The sequence below is a fragment of the Coffea arabica genome, chromosome 9c (assembly GCF_036785885.1).
Source record: "Coffea arabica cultivar ET-39 chromosome 9c, Coffea Arabica ET-39 HiFi, whole genome shotgun sequence".
NCBI classification, from domain to species: Eukaryota; Viridiplantae; Streptophyta; class Magnoliopsida; order Gentianales; family Rubiaceae; genus Coffea; species Coffea arabica.
The window spans coordinates 20,444,839-20,464,264 of record NC_092326.1 but is presented as its reverse complement, the minus strand read 5'-3'; the positions used below and the strand labels follow the sequence as shown (position 1 = coordinate 20,464,264).

Here is a 19,426-nt window from a genome sequence, read left to right as displayed (position 1 = left end):
TCAATACATAATTAAAGTACTCCAAATATCTCACACTTACAATTATGCAGCTTCCAAGCTTAAATACAACCCAACGGAAAAGGGTACAATAGCCATCCGTTATAATATAACTTAAAGTTTTCAAAAGAAAACAATCTAGTACTACTCACGAGCACCCTTGGTCTCGAACCCTGTAAAAGAAAACCACAACGTGGGATGAGCTACACAGCCCAGTGAGGTTCCAATACACTCTAACAGTTCAAATAAATCAAGTAAGTTGGGCATATCATATGCATGGTTCAATGTTACACAATGGCGTGTTATCATGAGGTGATAATCATTGTACGAGTAATTTGAGACATTTATCATGGTATGAGACATTTATCATGAGACAGGTATCATGATATAAGTACATTGGTCAGGTAACAGGTATGGAGCATATCACAGGCATAGTTCAGGATTTCATGTTGACATTTTAGCATGAAACAATTATCATGATACAAGGTAAACATATACGGTAGGATACGGTGTTCCAGTGGAACTCTGTCGGTCATCTGCACCTTATGACTTCTGATCCCCACGGTACGGTCTGGCCATCGCCTTATCCCTCCAGTGGTAATACTCGAGTATACCGAAACGGTGGCCCAGGGTTCCAACCTACCCGACCGAGCCCAGTCCTGGCTCGAGTAGGTCAGTAACCAAGGGCAGGGCCCAAGTTCAGCTTAGAGCTTACAACATGCACAGGTAACCAAGTAATTCGACAAAAGGTAAAATTCATCATTTGAGTAGGTCGAGTGAGGTAAAGTACACACTCGCCTAATAATGATGGACAGCTTTATATAACATGTGATTCATGATAATCAAGCAATCAGGTGGTCAAGTAACCAAGTAAGTTGGTGATCACGTAAGCAGATAACCAAGTAAGCAAGTAACCAAATAGATTAGAAAACGGTAAGTAAACACGGTTAACGGTAAACGGTTAACGGTAGTAATTACGGTTAATTGGTAGACATATGTCATTTCAATAGGCCGCCATTGGCCGTTTTTCACTTTCACCACGTAAGAGTCGAGGAGATTTACTCCAACCGACTTATGCTTCCATAGCATAATTAATCATTTAAACACATCATGTAAATATGCTCTCCAAACATTTCATATCTAGTATTTCAAGTAATCACATAAGTATGCTCTTTAAGCATTTCATATCGAATAGTTCAAATATACCTACTTCAGGTGTTTCATGTCGAGTAATTCAAGTATACATTATTCAAATGTGCATGAGTGTGGTAAATACTTAATGACCATGGGTTAAGCATGTCATAGACTTATTCCAATTACGTATTCCTATATGGAACACTCACCTAGTCAAAACAAGCGAGTAGTTCTTAAACAAGCGTCTTAGGTGTCCGCTCCGAGTTCCTCTGGGAGATTCCCTCGAGTGCCTGAGCAAACAATAATCAACTACCACTCAAAATCATTCTAATTATCGAGGAAAATTGTACACTAGTACAATCTAAGAAATTAACGCAGAGACGAGTCTAAGAGTTCGTGTAACTCGAGGTTCAAAAGTGGGTTTTAAAATACAAGACAAATCTGATTTCCATCTTTGAAATCAAATGTAAAACGATCAAATGATATTGAAGGAAAATGGAGGGTTCGAAACCCTTAGTTTCCTTTAAGTTAGAAAATTCCAGATTTAACAAGCAATATTTGAAAAATCATATTTCACTCTCCACAAGTCCAAAATTGGAAAACTTGGTACTGTTGGAATCCTCTTTCAAAGTACTAAAAGTTCTTAGAAGACACTTTTCCACGAATGTAAGTGAAAGGCACTCAAATTTTGGCTCAAAGTTGGTAACTTGAATTACCAAGACAGATTTAAGTTAGTTTTTGGCCAACTTTAGAAATTCGGCAAAATTCACTTGTTTTGAACTAACCTTTGAAATTTGGAAATCAATTAGTGTTGCAATCCAAGAGTATAACAAAACAAGCGGAACGAGAAATGGAGTTTCGAGCACCAAGATATAGTAGCTCCAAGTTGCTGAAAAAGTTAAGACTGTTGGGCTATTTTCCAGGTTTAAAAAACTAGATTCAAGGTATCATTTGGTCATCAAGTTGGCATTAGAAATACATCAAACTTGGTACACTAAATCTTCCATGTGTAAACAACATTTCTACTAAGTTTCGTACAAAAACTCTCACGGTAAGGTAGTCATTAAAACAACCAAAGTTTATGAAGAGTTTCAAGGCTAAACTACCTTCTCACTTTTCTTTTGTTTACAAACTTTTTGTACCATGAAATCAGTTTCAAATCTCTCCATTATTGAAACCAAGAGTTCATAAACATCCACTGAGCAATTTAAAGACCATTGACATCCAAATTTTCGAAATAAAACTCCCCAAATCAGATTTGGCCAATTGGCTAAGAGAAAACAAAAGTTTTCCAGATTCGATGAGCAAATTTTGTGACATCATTTGCATATCAAAATGGTCTTAGAATATTACCAAATTTTGCACAATTAAACCTCCATATGAGGATTACTCTTCTATCAAATTTCATTTGAAAATTCACACGGGAAGGTAGTTAACTAAACCATCAAAGTTCAAGAAATTTTCCAAGGTAAAACTGTCTTCTAGCTCTTCTTTCCTTTTTAAACGTTTTGTCCAAAGCAACCGACCCAAATCTGGTTTATTTGTAAAACAAAGTCCAAGGAACATCTAATATAAAGTTTGGTAGATGTCGGACATCAAAGTTCCCAAAACAACAAGTCCCAAATCATTGTTAATTACAAATCTGTCCAAGTGGAAAATTCTATCACTGTAGCAGTTTCAAACTTTGGCCACAACTCACTCAATTCAACTTGGAATTGCACGTGGTTGATGGCGTTGGAAAGCTCTCTTATAAAGCTGAATTTTCTCAGAAGAAACCATTTTCAAATTCCATTCACAAATAGCTCGTTTTTGAGCATCAAGAAGCAATTTCTGTCCTGTCTCCTGGAGAGCAACGAAACAGGACAGTGATATTCAATCGAATGGTGTGGCTCACTCAAGTGGAACCAGAATGTGAAATTGGTACCGATAGAAAGCTAGGAATGTCTAGTTTCCAATGCCGCAAACGGCACTTGATTTCGACATCGGAACAAAGAGTTATGGCCGTTACAAAATGACTGCCTGGGCAATACGGGATTCATTTTCCAGTTTTGCTAACTTTGGAAATCAACTCATTTGACCAACCAAATCATGTTATTTTTCAATGAAATTTTGTACACACTTACAATAATAGATAAAAAACATAATCAATTCATTAGAATCTCAAAATCTGGCACGAAAACGGTCGGACAAGGCAGGGGTAAAACGGTCACTTTTGCTCCAAGCACCTCCTTTGATTTTCTACCAACAATACCACATTAATCTACTAATATAAGCACTAAACCACCATTAATTTCATCATCCAACATCAAATCAGCAACAACCCAAGAGTGGGAGTTCATAGAGCCCACACACACAAATCCACCATAAACAAGACCACCCACATGCATGCAAGAGTTTATACGTGTAATAGAGCTTCCGTAAACTAAGATTCAAGGAGTTGATCGTCCATTACCTCTCTTGATGAACTAGGACAGAATTTCGGCCCCTTAGATGCTCAAGAAAACCGTGGATAGCAGCCCTCTTTCTTAGCTTGATGTAATCTCCAAGTAATTAGCTAAGAGTGGTTGAAATTTGAAGTGAAATGGAGAAGATTTGGTGAAGAAATTTGGATGGAATTTGAGTTGTTTTTCTCCTTTGTTAGCCGGCCAAATGAGGGAGCAAGAGAGAGAGTGTGGTCAGATTTCTAAGCTTCCAAGAGAAGACAATAACTTGTGGCCACAAATCACCCATTAGTCAACTCACATTAGGGTGCGTTTGGCGCGATTCGGCTCAATTCCTCTTGCGTTTGTTTCACTAGTGCACTAAACTTCTAAGGCACTTATATTCATATAAATATTATTCACTCTTAATTGTCCTCAAATAAGGGTCTAAAGTTCCTCAATTGAAATCGCGCGTGTGAAAACGCGTATCTCCAATTTAAGCGCGATAACGCGAAACTTCCGAGAAATTCTTATAACGATAGTACTAATAACTATCACTTGAGTATTTAAACATTAAAATGCCTAATTTAGGTCCATTGTACATGTCTCCAATATTTCAAACCTATTGTACTCTCAATCGATCAAGATTCCAAAGACGTGTTCACTATTTTTACAAAACGAGCTTCCGAAAATTAATTTTTTAAACAAGTCATTTTAAAAATATAATGAAACTATATTTCCATGTAATTAGGTCTCAAGAGCTTAGAAAATAATATTCGGAATAAAAGACCAAATAAATAATTAAATAAGCTAGAAATAGGAGATTAAATAAGCAAATTTTTGCGAGTCCTCACATACTGGGTATATTAGGAGGGATGAAACTAGTAAAACAAAGCAGATATTTGGGTCTCCCGATGGTCATAGGAAGATCTAAGAGACAGGTGTTTAGTTATATTAGGGAAAAAGTTGTGAGCCGATTGGGAGGATGGAAGGAAAAGGTTCTAAGTCAGGCGGGGAAAGAAATCATGTTGAAGTCTGTTATTTTGGCTCTTCCTACCTATGCAATGAGCTGCTGCAAATTGCCCAAAACTTTATGTAAGGATATATGTAGACAGATGGCAAAGTTCTGGTGGGGGGATAGTGAGGAGGCAATGAAAATTCACTGGATTGGCTGGGATGAGTTGTCTGAAGTGAAAGGGAAAGGGGGCTTGGGGTTTTGGGATCTCCAGTGCTTTAATAAGGCTATGCTAGCTAAGCAGCTTTGGAGAGTGTTGACGAATCCAAGTCTTCTAGTTAGCAGGGTTATCAAGGGTAGATATTTTAAAGGAACCTCTATTTGGCAGACAAAGGAGAGAGGTGGTGATTCCTGGATGTGGAAAAGTATCCTTAGTTCTAGGGACCTATTAGAAGAAGGAGTAAGGAAGAGAGTTGGTGATGGAAGCACGATTAACATCTGGAAGGACAAATGGATTATGAATAGTGGTAATGGAATGGTACAATCCAGGAAACCAGAAGGATGCCAGACTTCAAAGGTGCAGGAATTGATCAGCAATGGCAGATGGAGAAAGGATTTGTTGCAGACATTGTTTAGTGAGGATGATAGTGCTAGGATAGGGAGCATCCCACTGAGTACGTGTGGAAGCAAGGATAGACTGGTTTGGCCAAGGTCTATCTCTGGACAATACACAGTTAAAACTGGCTATGTAATGGCTAAGGAGTTGAATAACAGGAAGGAGCAGACAAAGTATAGGGAAGGGAATCACAGTAGAAATGAAGGAAATTCTGAAGCCTGGAAATTCTTATGGAGTTTAAACACCAAACATAAACTTAAACATTTTATATGGAAATGTGTAAGGGGAATACTGCCAGTCAATGAGGTGCTGAAGAGAAGAACTGGAAAAGGAGATGGAAGATGTGTTTGCTGTGGAGAGAATACAGAAACTCTGGAACATATGTTGTTTTTTTGCAGACATGCAGAATTGATTTGGAAAGCAGCACCTGTCAGCTGGGATGGACTGTTGGACTTCAGACACAACTTTTGGCTTTGGTGGAATAGCCTTATGGAAGCCAAAGAGAGAGTTGAGGGGAGGGATCACATAGTTCTTACTATAAATATTCTTTGGCAGGTGTGGAAGTCCAGGAATAGTATCCAGTTTAACAGAGAGGGAAGGTGTCCTGGAGAGATTGTGAATAAGGCAATGCTGGAATGGTTAGAGTATAAGAACGTAGGGAGTGGGGATTATTCTAACAGAAAAGTAGGGGGGGACAAAGCTATGAAAGGTGGTAGGTGGTCATTACCACCTAAAGGCTATATAATCATGAATACTGATGCCAGTCTAAACATACAAAAGCAGAGAGTGGGGAGGGGGATTGTGGCCAGAAAGGATGATGGTGGTTTGATTGGGGCATGGGCAGATAGTGAGGACAAACTGGGGGAACCGGCTGTGGAGGAAGCTCTGGCTATCAGGCAGGCTTTGAACATTGCAAAGCAAAAGGGTTGGAGAAAGGTCCTGATACAATCTGACTGCAAAGGTATAATTGACAAAATTAATGCGAGAAAGGCAGAGGATCCACATATTGGAGTCATTCTTTTTGATATCTTGAAGCTCAGACAAGTTTTCACAGAATGTTCCTTCTCTTTTATCAAAAGAGAAGGTAACTTTGTAGCTCACCACTTGGCAAAATTTGCCATTAACTTGATGAACGACTTTGAGTGGCAGGAATTTTTTCCTGATTGGCTGACTAGTTTAGCTAGAAATGATGTAGGAGCAAGTGCTCCAGCTTTGTAATCTTTGTTTCATGATTAATGAATCTCTTATCGTTTGAAAAAAAAAAATAATAAAAGCATAAGAATATGCAAGGGATGACAAGAGTATTTTCATTAACTCCATTGGTGACTGAGATTTTTATTTCTACTTGCTGAATTTAGTCGATTGCAACGATTGTAAGAAATTAAAGTTTAAAGCAATTAAGTGCTGAAATTAAGAGCTGGGGGGTCCAAAGTGCAATCACAGCATAGTTTGAGGCCGCAAAGTGCAATCAACACTGAAAACGTAATTAACCCTTTTTTCAAAAGAATTTCTTTCCCTACTCTCTCCTCAACGGCTACGTCTAATTCCAGAGCCTAAATTAGTAACTTCAGCAAAATATGGGCGAACTTCAACAGCTGTATTACCTACCCCCACCTCCACTGCCACCACCAACGGCACCGCCGCCGACGCCGCCTCCACCGCTGTCATCACATGATGAACGTTCTCCATCTGCTTCACATCAAGAGCCTCCTCCTTCTCCTCGCTTCGATCCTAGCCGAAGTATGTTTCCTTGTCCTTCCCTTTTAATTAAATTATTATTACCCATTATTTATGTGTTTCTTGATACTTATAGGAACCATTTTGTCTAAATTCTCGAAAGCAAGAACTATTTTGGGATTTTGTCTCATTTTTTTAACAAGTTTTGAAGTGATGGGCTGCTAACTATATTATAGTTCCTGGTAATAAGTAAGATTTGAAGTTTCTTAATATTGTTGTTTGGAGTTTTTTTTTTTTTTTTTTGTAATTGTGCAGGGAGGGGGACCCTTTTTGAATTTCTTGATGTGTTTTTGAGATGCTGAAGTTGGTGTTTGTGGGATTTGGTTAGATAATTAGAACTGCTCATTGAGATATGTTTCGTAACGACTATTAAGAAGTGCATCAACTGCAATATTTAGTATTCGAAATTTTTTTTGAAAATACTGTCAAAATTGGTTCCTGTACGAGAATCAGGTGATTGAGAATTGAGAAATACATGCGGAACTGTTAGCTTTTGAAAAGGATGTGATCTTATTATTTGTTCAAAACTCCAGAAAAAGTTTTTTTCTGTTATTTTTAAGAAGAAATCTTGACAACAAATGCTATGAAGGCGATTAGTACTCCCTTGAATGAATAAAGACAAGAAAAATTTAAAAGAATTGAAAAAAGAAAGAAATTTTCCTTGAAGTAATTTCAGAAGAAAATGTTAAAAACTCTTGTGAACTCAATCTCTCGGAGTTTTCTCTCCCTTTCCTTCTTGGTCTGTTTTCATGGGTTCTATTTTATTTGTTTTTCAAAAATATGATTGTCCAAATATTATCGAGTTTTTGGTTCTGGAGTCAACTTGTGTGGAATCGGACAATTATCACCAACTTTTGACTCAGTGAGTCGAATCACCAAGAATTGTCCTAAGTCCTACTGAGCTACTTCAAGTCTAGCGTCTCCGTCACAAAGGAGTATGTTATCAGGGTGATCATGTTCTGGTCAGGACTTGGCCGAGCCCTTGGACTGTGTATATGAGAATTGCAAGTTTTGTTGGGGTCATTTGAAGGTTCATCTAAACTTTGATTGTTGGAGCATTCAATAGTAACGAATTTTACTTGTTTTGATGCTTTGTAGTTCTCACTTCACTTTCTCCCTGCTGATAGTGATAATGAAAGTCATGCTTTAATTTCCTTGTTTGAGGCATTATGAAGTCTAGTATATATGTGTATATATGTGGTGGTAACAATAGATAAAAAGTACAATAGATTATTTTTTTGGATAATTATTGGAGAATAAATAATGGACTTCCAAGTTTTCATGAGTGAATTCTTCATTCTATGTGTTCAATTGCAGTATCCTGTATGAATAGGAATGTGAAAAACTGTGAGCTGATATTGTGGAATCTGTTCCAAACCATATTTGAAAGCAAAAGAAATCTATCTGGCAGTTAAATTTGTGAAAGTTACTTCTTGGAAATTCACTCGAATATTTAGAGATTGTATCATTTTATACTAAGTTCATTTGAGATTTTGTCATGTCTATATTGTGTTTTGAGTTTGCTTTTTTGTGGGTTTTGTATTGTTGAAAGCAATCTAAACAAAAGCTGCTGCATATATGGATGTCTATTATCTAAGCAGCTTTGATGCTAAGATGTTTTTAAGACATGCACATGGTCTCAAATTATGAAATATCATACATGGTAAACCTCTATCTTTTTTGAGCAACTTACAAAGTTGTACCATGAACAAGACCAAGCACTCAAAGGTTTGGAAATTGAGTTGGCATCCATATTTAGGAATCAGGTGATTGCTATAAGAATGCCTAGCCTTATGGTGTATTTGCACAGTGGGTTGACTGGGTTCCCGGACTAAAGTTCTGTCTTAACAGGAGATTGGTTTGGATATAGAGTTGTTTAGTTTAGCTTCTAGAAAACAAAATGAAGGATATATTACTTACAGAAAAGGAAAATTGTAGTGAGCCTTTTAGATTATGAATTATGCTTTATCTGACATGTTACATTTCCTTTAATCTTTTGAAGTGGTTGGTATAATAAGAAGAAAGGCATTGATAAAGGATCTGGCTGCGGTGTACCACGCGGAGTGCCTAACATACTGCCAGGAACTTTTGGAACTCCAAAGCAAATTAGAAGAGGTTAGTCTAACTGGGCGTCAAATATTTCATGTTATAATCCAAGTTTGTTTATTATATTAAATGGTCTCAATGCTGAGCAATTGGCATCTTATCTTTTTCTTTTCTTGTTAACTGTTTCTAGTGGCTTATGAGATGACGTAAACTAATGGGCTACCACCAGGGTTACCTAAATTATGCATGCCCAGTTTAGAGGAGTTTCATATTGGTTGTCACATCTCTTTCCTATGTTGTCCTTGTTTTCTGAATGTGTTCGAATTTCCTTTGTACTGGTTGCTTGCAAAAATGCTAAAGAACTCATGAAAAAATAGGTTCAGGTGAAGGGCTTGATTGTGCGAGTATATTGTAGTGTAAACTGTCTAAACTAGATGGCTTAAGGAGATCATAAGATAGTGTCCATAAAATTTAAAAAAAAAAAAAAAAAAAGCTGAAAGGGTGCTTCTGGGGTGATGAAAACTTCTGGGAACAATTATAAAGATAATAGGGCTGCTTGGGTGAATTGGCACTACGAGCTAATTGGGAGCTTGTTTAGTTTTATGATTAGGAAGAGGTAAAATTTGTCCTTTGGATCACTTCTAAAATAATCATTGGCATCACACCTAGTTTCAGACTTGAGTTACAGGATTTGACAAAATCACAACAACTGGAAGAGGTTCTTCATTAGAATAGGAGTGATGTATGAGTTAGAATTTAGAACCAGAGAAAGCTGGGTTTTTCTCTAATTGACCAAGATTCAATAAACACTTTGTACGTTTTCTGAGATTTAAAATTGCAGCTTGTGTCCAACTAATTTCAGATTATGATGCTAAGAACCTAGATAAATGTTTAGGAAAGCATACTAAGGCAAATGAAATAATTCAAGATACTTTAATGCAGCTTGTTATTGCTCACAGGTTACCTTTTCTCATGTTACAATGCATGAGTTACTGTAGCTATTGGTCTTTAAGTTATATTAGGACTTTAACTGTTATTTCCTTCGATACCTTGATTCGGGTCCTAGTTTTATTTAGTTTCCCCTTGTTTTGATTTCTAGACGAGCAAGGCTTTCAATTTGAATGTTTTTTTTTGTTGGGCTTCTACACATTAGTCCTTTTGGCTCTGCATTGAACTTATTTTGGTTTTGGGTTAATTACATCTAGACCCCTTGTAGTTTGACCAAATAACAACTACATCCCCTGGAGTTTGAAAATAACAATCATCTCCTTTGATATGATATTTGCATAGCAAACACCCCCTCTGCATCAGAAATCTAACATCCGTTTTTCTCAGGTCCATTAAGGAATGGTGTGAAAATATCAAATTGCCCGTGTAGATTTTGTAACATAGAATTTTCCTATTTTGTATGATTTTATTCTTGTCATTTGAGGAATTCTAACAAAAAAGAACTACTGCCAAGAAAAATCATAAAATCCATGGGAACATCGATCTCTTCATCACCACCATTACTCATCTTCACCACTGTCAAACCCCAAATCCAGAACCTTAAAGCCTTCCAAATCATTAAAAGATGAGAGACACAAGAATCGCATTGAGAAGAAATCTCATAAGCCCTTCAGCAATTCATATGATCCATAGGCATCTATCACCCTCCTTAACCCCAAAGTCACTGGGAAGCACTGTTAAATTGCACAACGATCCACCTTAAATATTACTTCTCCATCTAGAACATCAAAGAAAGAGGTGGAATTTTATGGTGCAGTTCTTATTGAGGAATTTGTCCTTATATTGTTCACGAGGAGATAGATGATTTGGATATTTTGGTTACCTGGGTTTATGGTGATATTCGAGTATAATGATTTGGAGTTTTGGATATTTGGTTACCTTGATATTCAGAGTTTAATTGCGGATCACTCAGGCTCGTGTTTTTGATGTTTGATTGCTGGTTGGAGATGGCAAGGGTGGTTGCTGTGAATTTAGGATTTTGGAAGCAAGCAAAGTGTGCATTTGATTGATTTTCTCATTCTGATCTTCATTTAACTTGAACTCTTGGGGTGAGTTTGGTGGTCCCAAGGGAAGAGAAGGTCAAGGATTTAATAGGTATATTAGTATTTGGTGGAGGTTTCACCACTGCCGTAGGAAGGATTTCATGGTGGCACTAAGGAGGGAGGTTGTTGGTGGGCTTTTGGAATAGGGCTTCTGATGGAGATTGAAGATTTCTGTGATACAATGTGAATCTGATGAAAGATGCAAAAAATGAAGTCGCATAGTCATTTTTTCCTTTTCTGTAAAGATGGGTTTTGGTGCTTCTTTTAATTTTTAATTTTTTAGTTGTCATTATTTTTTTATTGGTTTTAGTTCAGTGCATTTTAGTCCCAAAATGAGTAATTTAACACCGTTTGGCATCAGTTAAGTCAAAGGGGATAACTGATATTTTTTAGACCTTAGGAGGTGGAGTTGTTGTTTGGTCAAACCACAATGGGTGTGAATGTAATTGACCCTTTGGCTTTTTGTGATTAATGGATTTTTGCCTGGATATTCTAATTAATGGTTAAAGTCAACCCCATAATCAAGGTTATCTCTTGGTTTACCAAAATATGAGCTTGATCATGAATGAAATTATTTTCTGGATTTTTCTTGCTATTACCTGCGTGAATTGGCATTAAAGCGGATGTTCCACAACTTGGTAGATCTTTGAGCAGCTTAGGCTCAAGGAGATTGAAGGATGTATTGGGTGCATATTGCATCAGATGGGCAGAGTGAAGCATTTAGAAGCCAGGGAACCTCATGTTAAGAGCAAGGCAATGATAAAGTTTTGGACATATGAGAAGGTAGGACGGAGAACTATCCCCATGCGTCATGTATGGACGGTTCAGGAATGCAGCAATTATGGCCCCTGTTGTGATGTTCACCCACATGAACTTAATGACATTCTTCTCAGCTATCTATCTACGTCTTTAGAACTTCAAGTGGGAACTCTTATCTCTAGACAGCAGTAAGCTACTAGATGTTCCTGCCATTTGTTAGATTGACCTAGAATTAAGAAAAAGATATTTACTTTATGCCTATAATGATGTAAAGAAGCCCCAACAACATGGGATGCAACTAACTTTGGTGAAATGCAAGCCAACATGATGTTGACAAAATCTCTTCTCAGTCATCTTACTTGCAATTTAGTTGCTGCATCCTTGTGTTTATGGCGCCCAACTTTGAATGGTTGATACAGGAAGAGAGCGAAAAAAAGAAAAATTGGAGGGGCTTGATTGGAACTCCATTTGATTGCGTTAAGAACAAACAGAGCTTGAAGTGTAAGTTTTATCTGCAAGCTTGAAAATTTTTGGATGCTAGCGATGATTCTATAGATTGACTATTTAATGTTGTTGCTGGGTTGAATGGATTAGCTTGATAGGCTGACTTTTTGGTGGTGCAATGCAAAATGAGGTCAAGGGCGAGTTTTCCTCAAACCCAGTCTTATTGTTCGTGGGTACTATTCTGTTAGTTATTGCAGCACTAGGTTTTTAAGCTATTTTAGGTCTTGACTGTATTTTTCCTTTACTTTTGGGTTCAGGATTCCTCTTTTTTATTGCGTTCCCTTTTATGGTGATTTCTTTTTCAGGGTAGAGTTTTAGTTAGACCCTTTTAGGGTTCCCCTTCTATATATCTGTGCTTTTTAGTTCTGGCTGTGCATTTAAATTTTTCAGTTTTTTCGTGATTACAGTAATTGCCATTTCTGATAAGTTTATTGTGTAGAACTTCTGAGTTTGTTGTTTTAAATTCAGCTGCCTAATCAAGTTTTTCCCTTGGTTTTCCCTGAAAACCTTTAATCAACTTTGTTGGTTTTCCCATGTCACATTCCCAGGAGGTTGATTCTGAAGATGAGCTATGATAGAGCTTACGTCAAATTTTCCAAAATCTTGAACTTTTGTTTCCCTTGAATTGGTTACCTGCTGCATCATATTGTTAGTGAATTCAAGAACAGACATTTGCCAGTCTACAACTGGCACAGATTGCAAATTCTAATCACGAACAGTTGTAGAATGCCTTACTCAATATGAGCCTAATTAGACATTATATTTCGAAGTTGAATATGAATAGTAATAGGTCTGCACCTCAAGGTTAATGCACATTGCCAATCTCACAGAGAGGAATATGTAGTTTAATGAGCTCCAACTTATCTATGTAACCTTGTTTAGCTTTATTTCCTTCAAGTTTTATAGAATTTGCTTCATTGTGTTTGAAATGTGCGTTCAAGCTTTTGTAGCTTACTTTACATGCAATGATAGGACAAAGATTATTAATTATGTTAGCAGATGAATTTAAGTGCTCCTCATTATGACACAAAAAAAATAATAAATACCATCAATTCCAGTAGATATAAAGTAGTATGTGAAACCTTCTTGGATTAGGTTCTGAATGGAATTACCACTGCCAGACACACAAACACCCAAAAAGAAAGAAGAAATTAAGAAATAGGTAGAATGTTTTTTATGCTTTGCTCTTTCTGTTGTCTTCTAACTTTAAGATGATGAAATAAAATTTGAGAGTTTCAGCAAAATAATGTGATAGGGTGATCTAAATTTTGATGTATTCACAGAGTAATTGACAGGAGCCTTGAACTTCAAGTTGTTCTATTTGCTGATATAATTTTCAGTGGACAAACTGAGGGAAGAGTTTAAAGAAGTACAATACACTAGAATTTAATTTAAAGGTGAACTTTTTCCAAAAGTAATGTTTTCAATTATGTAGGCACGGTTTTAGTGATCACCATTTTAATCATTTACTTTTTATTTTCTATGAAATTGATAAATTCATGTATCTTTTTTCACCTGACTCAAACTTCTGAAATTAAGTTAATAGAATGGTCACAAGTAGCTACTTCACAGACATTTATTGATCACAAACACAAATAAAGCAAAAAGTAAGAAATCTGATATGGCCACATGCTGGAATGAGTAATAATTCAAATAAAAAGTGAAACCTGGGCATTGTGATAGGCTCAGTATTTATTATAAGCTAAGATCAGAGGAGTACATTATGAGACATGTTAGGCAACAGGCTAAGATTCCAGGTAGTGTGGATTTGAGTATATTTTGGGAAGAGTTGTTATGCATCATGACTGGAAAACATTGACCATGCTTAGGATAAACTCAATTTAATTAGTTGAGCGGAGCTGGGTAATCTTTTCAAAACTCCATTAAAGTTTCTTCAATCATATAGCTCCATTATCTTGTAACAAAAAAGAGCTAAACTCGTCTGTGGTGAAGATGTATGTTCTTACTGCAACGTTTCTCACTATAACTGAATACTTAGCTTATCTTTATGAGCATTGATCTTTTTATTGGAAAATCAGCTTAACATGTTGCATTTCCTCGGCAATGCTTGCAGTCTCACACAGATCTGAAAATTCCAGAGAATTCCAAGAAAGAAACCATAAGGCCCCCAAAACGCCTGAAGAAATCTCGTTGACTATCATTACAATTGTAAGGTTCATCCTTTTTTTTTTCCATTTGTTCTCTTTGTATGCAACTAAGACCAAAAGTGTACACTGTGGAGGAGGATTAAAATAGTGTTAAAGAATCTGGTCCTGAGCAAATAAAGAACAGGTGTTGAAAGGTCACTATACCTGATTTCAGTTTTCTTTTGGGGCAGTGTGCACTAGTGTAAATATCTTCAAAAGCTGGAGCTACTGGTGAGCCTTATGGTATAGCATGGCTGGTTGACCTTTTACTCCAATCTGTAATGCATGAAATTCTTGAAATTGAAACTTATACTAAGCTGCTCAAAATGAACTTTCTTTGTAGAAACTGAAACAGGGTAGTCAGAAAGTTTGAGAGTTTGATCTTCATACTGCTGGACAAAATATTATGACTTGGGAAATTTGAAGATGTTGCATTCTGTGATTGTAATAGAGGAACAGAATAACCCTGTTTACATGTGAGATCATCGACAGAGAAGAGGAGGTAGATGCTAGTAGTTCCCCTGGCTTTGCAGATTGGATAGGTTAAATTTGCTTATTTTCACTGGTTGCATATCGCCTGGCTGTTTTTGTGGCGCTAGAAATGTTGAAATGATGTTTTTGGTGTAAAAATTGATAGAACCTGTATGTATCAAATTAGTTTAAAGCATTCTCTTAATTAGTGAAGAATGCACTTCTCAGAAAGTCATCTATTCATGTTATCTAATTTTAAGATGAAGAAGAGCCTATTTTTACACTTGGATGTGGTTGTTTTACTTTTGCAGGTAACTTATGCAGAACTATTATACTACTCTTCATTATACTTCTATTTTGAACTCTAATTGCATGCTGGCTGTTTACCTTGTTTGATAGATGGACCATATGAGGAAATATATAATTGGAATGTGTGCAAAGATTTGGATTCCATCAGCAATATGCTCAAACTTGGTTTCAATTAAATCAGTGAATAAGTGGATTCTAACGCAATTATACTGTTTATACTACAAAAGTTGAAAGATTATATATGTAACGTCAAAAAAGCTGAGGACTCCAAGGCTCTTATGTTTGCTCAATTTATCGAGTTCAATCCACTATTTGTTTGGTGCCAAATCGGGAAACTGGGCAAACGCAGAATACAGGTGGGAGCGATTTCCAGGTTTTTACTATGTTTTTATTGCTGATGATTGCTTTTGCTTCTTGGAAGCAACCCAAAACTGATCACATCCTGCAATCATGTTGTAAAACCTCAGGAGAAATAATAAGCGAAAGCAAGTCCTCTTTGCTACCTTGCCTATTGCATCCACTGGTTTCCCTTTTGTGAAATGGCGCCTGACAATTTTAAAAGCAACTCTTGTTAATAACTGGTACCCTAAAAAGCTTTTATATAGGTCTCTTTTTTCCTTTTCTGCTCGTCCATCCAAACCTAAATTCGCATGATATTTCAGTCAATAAGTTGAAATTTTATATCTAGTTCTTTAGACTTTCGGCATTCAAGCTCAATTCTCTCCATGCAACAAAGAATCAAGAAAGTACAAGGAACCGGCTGATACAAAGAACTGTTGCCAACCGAGGGTGTGAATTGAACTGGAGAAAATACTCAATAGCCATATTTGGCAGTTAAGGTGGCCCTTGAAACCTTTGTTGGAGGCATCATTGGCGGTCTTCCCATTTGTGGCTTTGACTTGAGTGTAACTGCAGCGCAAACAGTATAAGAACTTATTCCCATTGCGAGAAGAACCTTGGGATTGATTCATCAAACTTTGTGCTTATTCCTTTTTACTTTTTGGTGCCATTTATTCTGCCGCTGATTCATTTACTAACTATTCATCTCCTGCTGCTAAGACAACTTTGTCATCTCCCACTGTATTCCTATAATAACTCCTTAGATTGTCCAAACTTGTCTAAACTTATTTTAGTTTCCTTATTTCATCTCCTATCATCTATTATGATTTCAGGAAGTAGTAGAGGATTTCAACAAGTGCTTATACGGCACATTTTCAATGAAGCAATTGGTTTGCAGAACCAACTACTCTTAGAGTAGTTATCCACCAAAAGAGTTAGAGTTAGAGTTAGAGTAGTTGGTTACCAAGAGAGCTTTAAAACTCTACTTAGGTATAAGTCAAGGGATCCCTTGACCTGCATTTTAAAAATCCAGGCTTTCCTGGAGATTTTGTCAACGAGTGCGTCAGCGCCCGTCTAGACTAATGATGGTTCAATTCCCTCCAATTTCTTCGGAAAAAAAAATTGATTTGCAAATTTTTTAATTTTTTGGCGGTAGAGAGTTTGCAGCATCAACAGGAGGATTTCATTTTGTATTCTGATTTCCCTCTAGGAAATTTTACCATTTACTTGGATGATTTGAGGGCAACCTCATATCCCACGATTACCGTAAATCATACATCTGATCATATTTAATGCTAGTCATTTGACTTGCTACAAAAACAAAGATTAGAAAAAAAAATTGTAAAGCCCTAGCTCAAGAAGTCAGGTGAGCCCTTGTCCTTGATATCATTTTGCATAGGATTTGCAAAAGCTTAACATGTTTCTTGCTTTTCCTCTTTTGCTACATTACCATTTTGCTTGAAGGGAAAAGCAACTATATTAGAAATTAGAATAATTTCACAGTTGCCATCTTGGGCATCTTAAAAATTCATGCAACAGTATATAAAGTCACCACAAAAAAAAAGGGAAGTGGATGAACAAAAGTTATATTGCCTTTGTTTAGAAAGATGGATCCGTCTACAGTGGGAGCTGTACAGCACTTCCTGCTATACGAAGTGGGTATGTGTCAAAACAAGGAATGGACACATGGGATGATATGAAATTTAAATTGGTTTGTAGTTAGGAGAACAAGTAGGGTGGATGCACTTACAAAGCGCCTAAATGTGACAGTTAATATTCTTAATTCCAATTTTCTTTTATTTCTTTTTCCATCTTTTCATTTTCTTTTTAGACCTTTTCTTTCATCAGTTGCATTTCGTGTAATTATTTTTCCTTTATATATATATATATATATATTAATTTGCCGTTCAATTCCCATTTTAGTATGTTATTCAATTGGCTGCTTTCATGTATTACTTAGTGGACGCTCAATATTTTCACCATGTGGCCATATTTAATGATAAATACTCTGTATGCAGTATATTTTGTGGCCATATTTATGAGATTTTAGTGATATTTTGATCTAATTCAAGTGTTAAAGATGTTATTCTCTTAGAAGTTGATGGTTGAGCTTTGTGATTAAATGTTAAAATTTTTGTCTCTTTTTACTTGTTTGGTTGGTTGATTTTGTAGGAAAAGGGACAAAAGATCTGAATAAAGTTTGGTCATCAAAATAAGCAAAGAAAGCAAGACATGATTATATGCATTAAAAGTGATCATGAGGCAGGGGAACGAAACCTTATGAAGTTTCTGCTGAGGATTCCAGGCAGAATGGATTCTCTGATTCGTTTCAAAATTTTTGCAAAGAAACCAGCCCAGAAACGTCATGAGGCTGCCTCGGTTTCTTCTGAGGATTCTTTCAACCAAAAAATTCGTGCAAGTTGCATGCACAACTTGTGCAATTTGGTTCCTTTGGTCATACACTTTCTTGCTTTGGAATGAAAAATTAATTAGACATTTTGGTGGTTAGAAGATCAAGTTGAAGCAATTTCAAGAATATCTTTGTGTCAATTCAAATCATCTAAAATCATCTAGATTCCATGGAGCCACTGTCTTTAACTTTTGAACACAACTTTTATTTTGTATTCACATGGAAGAAATGGTTATCTTTTGTCTTGCATAGAACAATGAAGGGTTATAAATAGGAGTAATACTTAGACATAAAGAGAGGTTGGCTAGTTAGCTAGTAGTTATCTCAGTGTTAGTAGTAAATTCTAGTTTTGTTAAAAAAAAAAAAAAGAGCAAAATTGAAGATCTCTTGGTGAAGAACTACTTATGTACCAAACTTGAAGAACAAGGTTGTAAAGAAGAGTTTGAAGAGCTTGTTTTAAATAAGATTTCATCAATTTTTACTCTTACTTCTCCATGTTATTCATTTTCTGTTATAAGAGTAACATGTGCCTTAACATATCAAATTTCATGATTAACTAAACTATTTGTTCATAGGGATAAAGATGAGCTTGTAGTTTTTTTGACTTGGTGTTAATTTGTGTTGAACTTAGCTATTTTGTGACTTGTTAGTTTATGTATTTGTACTTCATATTTACAGATATTAGATCACCAATTATGAATCAACCAAACATGTGTTTGTGCATAGAACTTGTCTTGCATGTGTAGTTCAAAATATATAAATCCTAAATTACATGTACATGTTAGTAGGTGATGGATTTAGGTGGACTCAAGTTTATAACTTTATTGTACTTCATGAGCTTGTGCTAGATTAATTCATGCAAGTAGTTGAAGATTAAGTATATGCCCTGTTTGATAATCCAATTTAGCACTTAATTTAATGGATTCAGATCTTAATATATTCAGACCATTAGATAACCAAAAATTGAACATCTGAATTAATTAAGTGGCACTGAATTTCCTAAACAAAACTTGCTCTCAAAATTAAGTGATAACCTATTCACTTATCACTACTGAATGTGATATGCACTCAAATATATTAAATTTAATAGTTAACAATTCAATAACATAATGGATTTAGATTTTAAATTTTAGATTTCAGACTTCAGTTTTATCAAACAAAAGTTTGTTTGTTTGTGAGAGCAAATTACAAAATGATTTAAAAATTTACCTTCTTAATAAGTCACAAGTCTATGGTTTAGATCAACCAAATTATTTGCCTACCTTGAACTACAAGAGATTCATAACCCTTTTAAATTTCTTCAACACGGTTTTTAGTTACAAACTTTTCATTTAGACTAGTATTGTCTAAAGTAAGTTTGTCTTTATTTGTATTCTTAATTGTTTAGATAATAAAGTAAGTTTAAAAAGTTGTAGTGGTTATGTGATTTTTGAGGTACCGCCTTTAATTATCCTTATCCTTGTCTCGACCTATGTACTTGCGAAAAAGTGAGATAATTGGACTTAATTAATTGGATAATTGAAAATTTTAA

The 19,426-nt window shown here is 35.9% G+C and overlaps 1 protein-coding gene across 9 annotated transcripts; it reads left to right on the top strand.

Moving 5' to 3' along the window:
- Positions 1-6,576: 6,576 nt before the first annotated feature.
- On the top strand, positions 6,577-15,120 carry LOC113707824 (uncharacterized). 9 transcript variants are annotated; one of them, XM_072065045.1, is made up of 7 exons: positions 6,580-6,862; positions 8,862-8,974; positions 11,599-11,739; positions 12,135-12,216; positions 14,294-14,388; positions 14,558-14,597; positions 14,710-15,120. In XM_072065045.1, exons 1-6 carry the CDS (start codon positions 6,700-6,702, stop codon positions 14,570-14,572), a joined length of 609 nt encoding a protein of 202 aa, XP_071921146.1. In that variant the 5' UTR covers positions 6,580-6,699; the 3' UTR covers positions 14,573-14,597; positions 14,710-15,120. The 9 variants fall into 9 exon arrangements, 7 of the variants coding, with proteins under 7 accessions (XP_071921140.1, XP_071921146.1, XP_071921145.1 ...); XM_072065044.1 differs by having other exon boundaries at positions 14,558-14,609; XR_011821082.1 differs by having other exon boundaries at positions 6,577-6,862; positions 14,294-14,597.
- Positions 15,121-19,426: the final 4,306 nt, after the last annotated feature.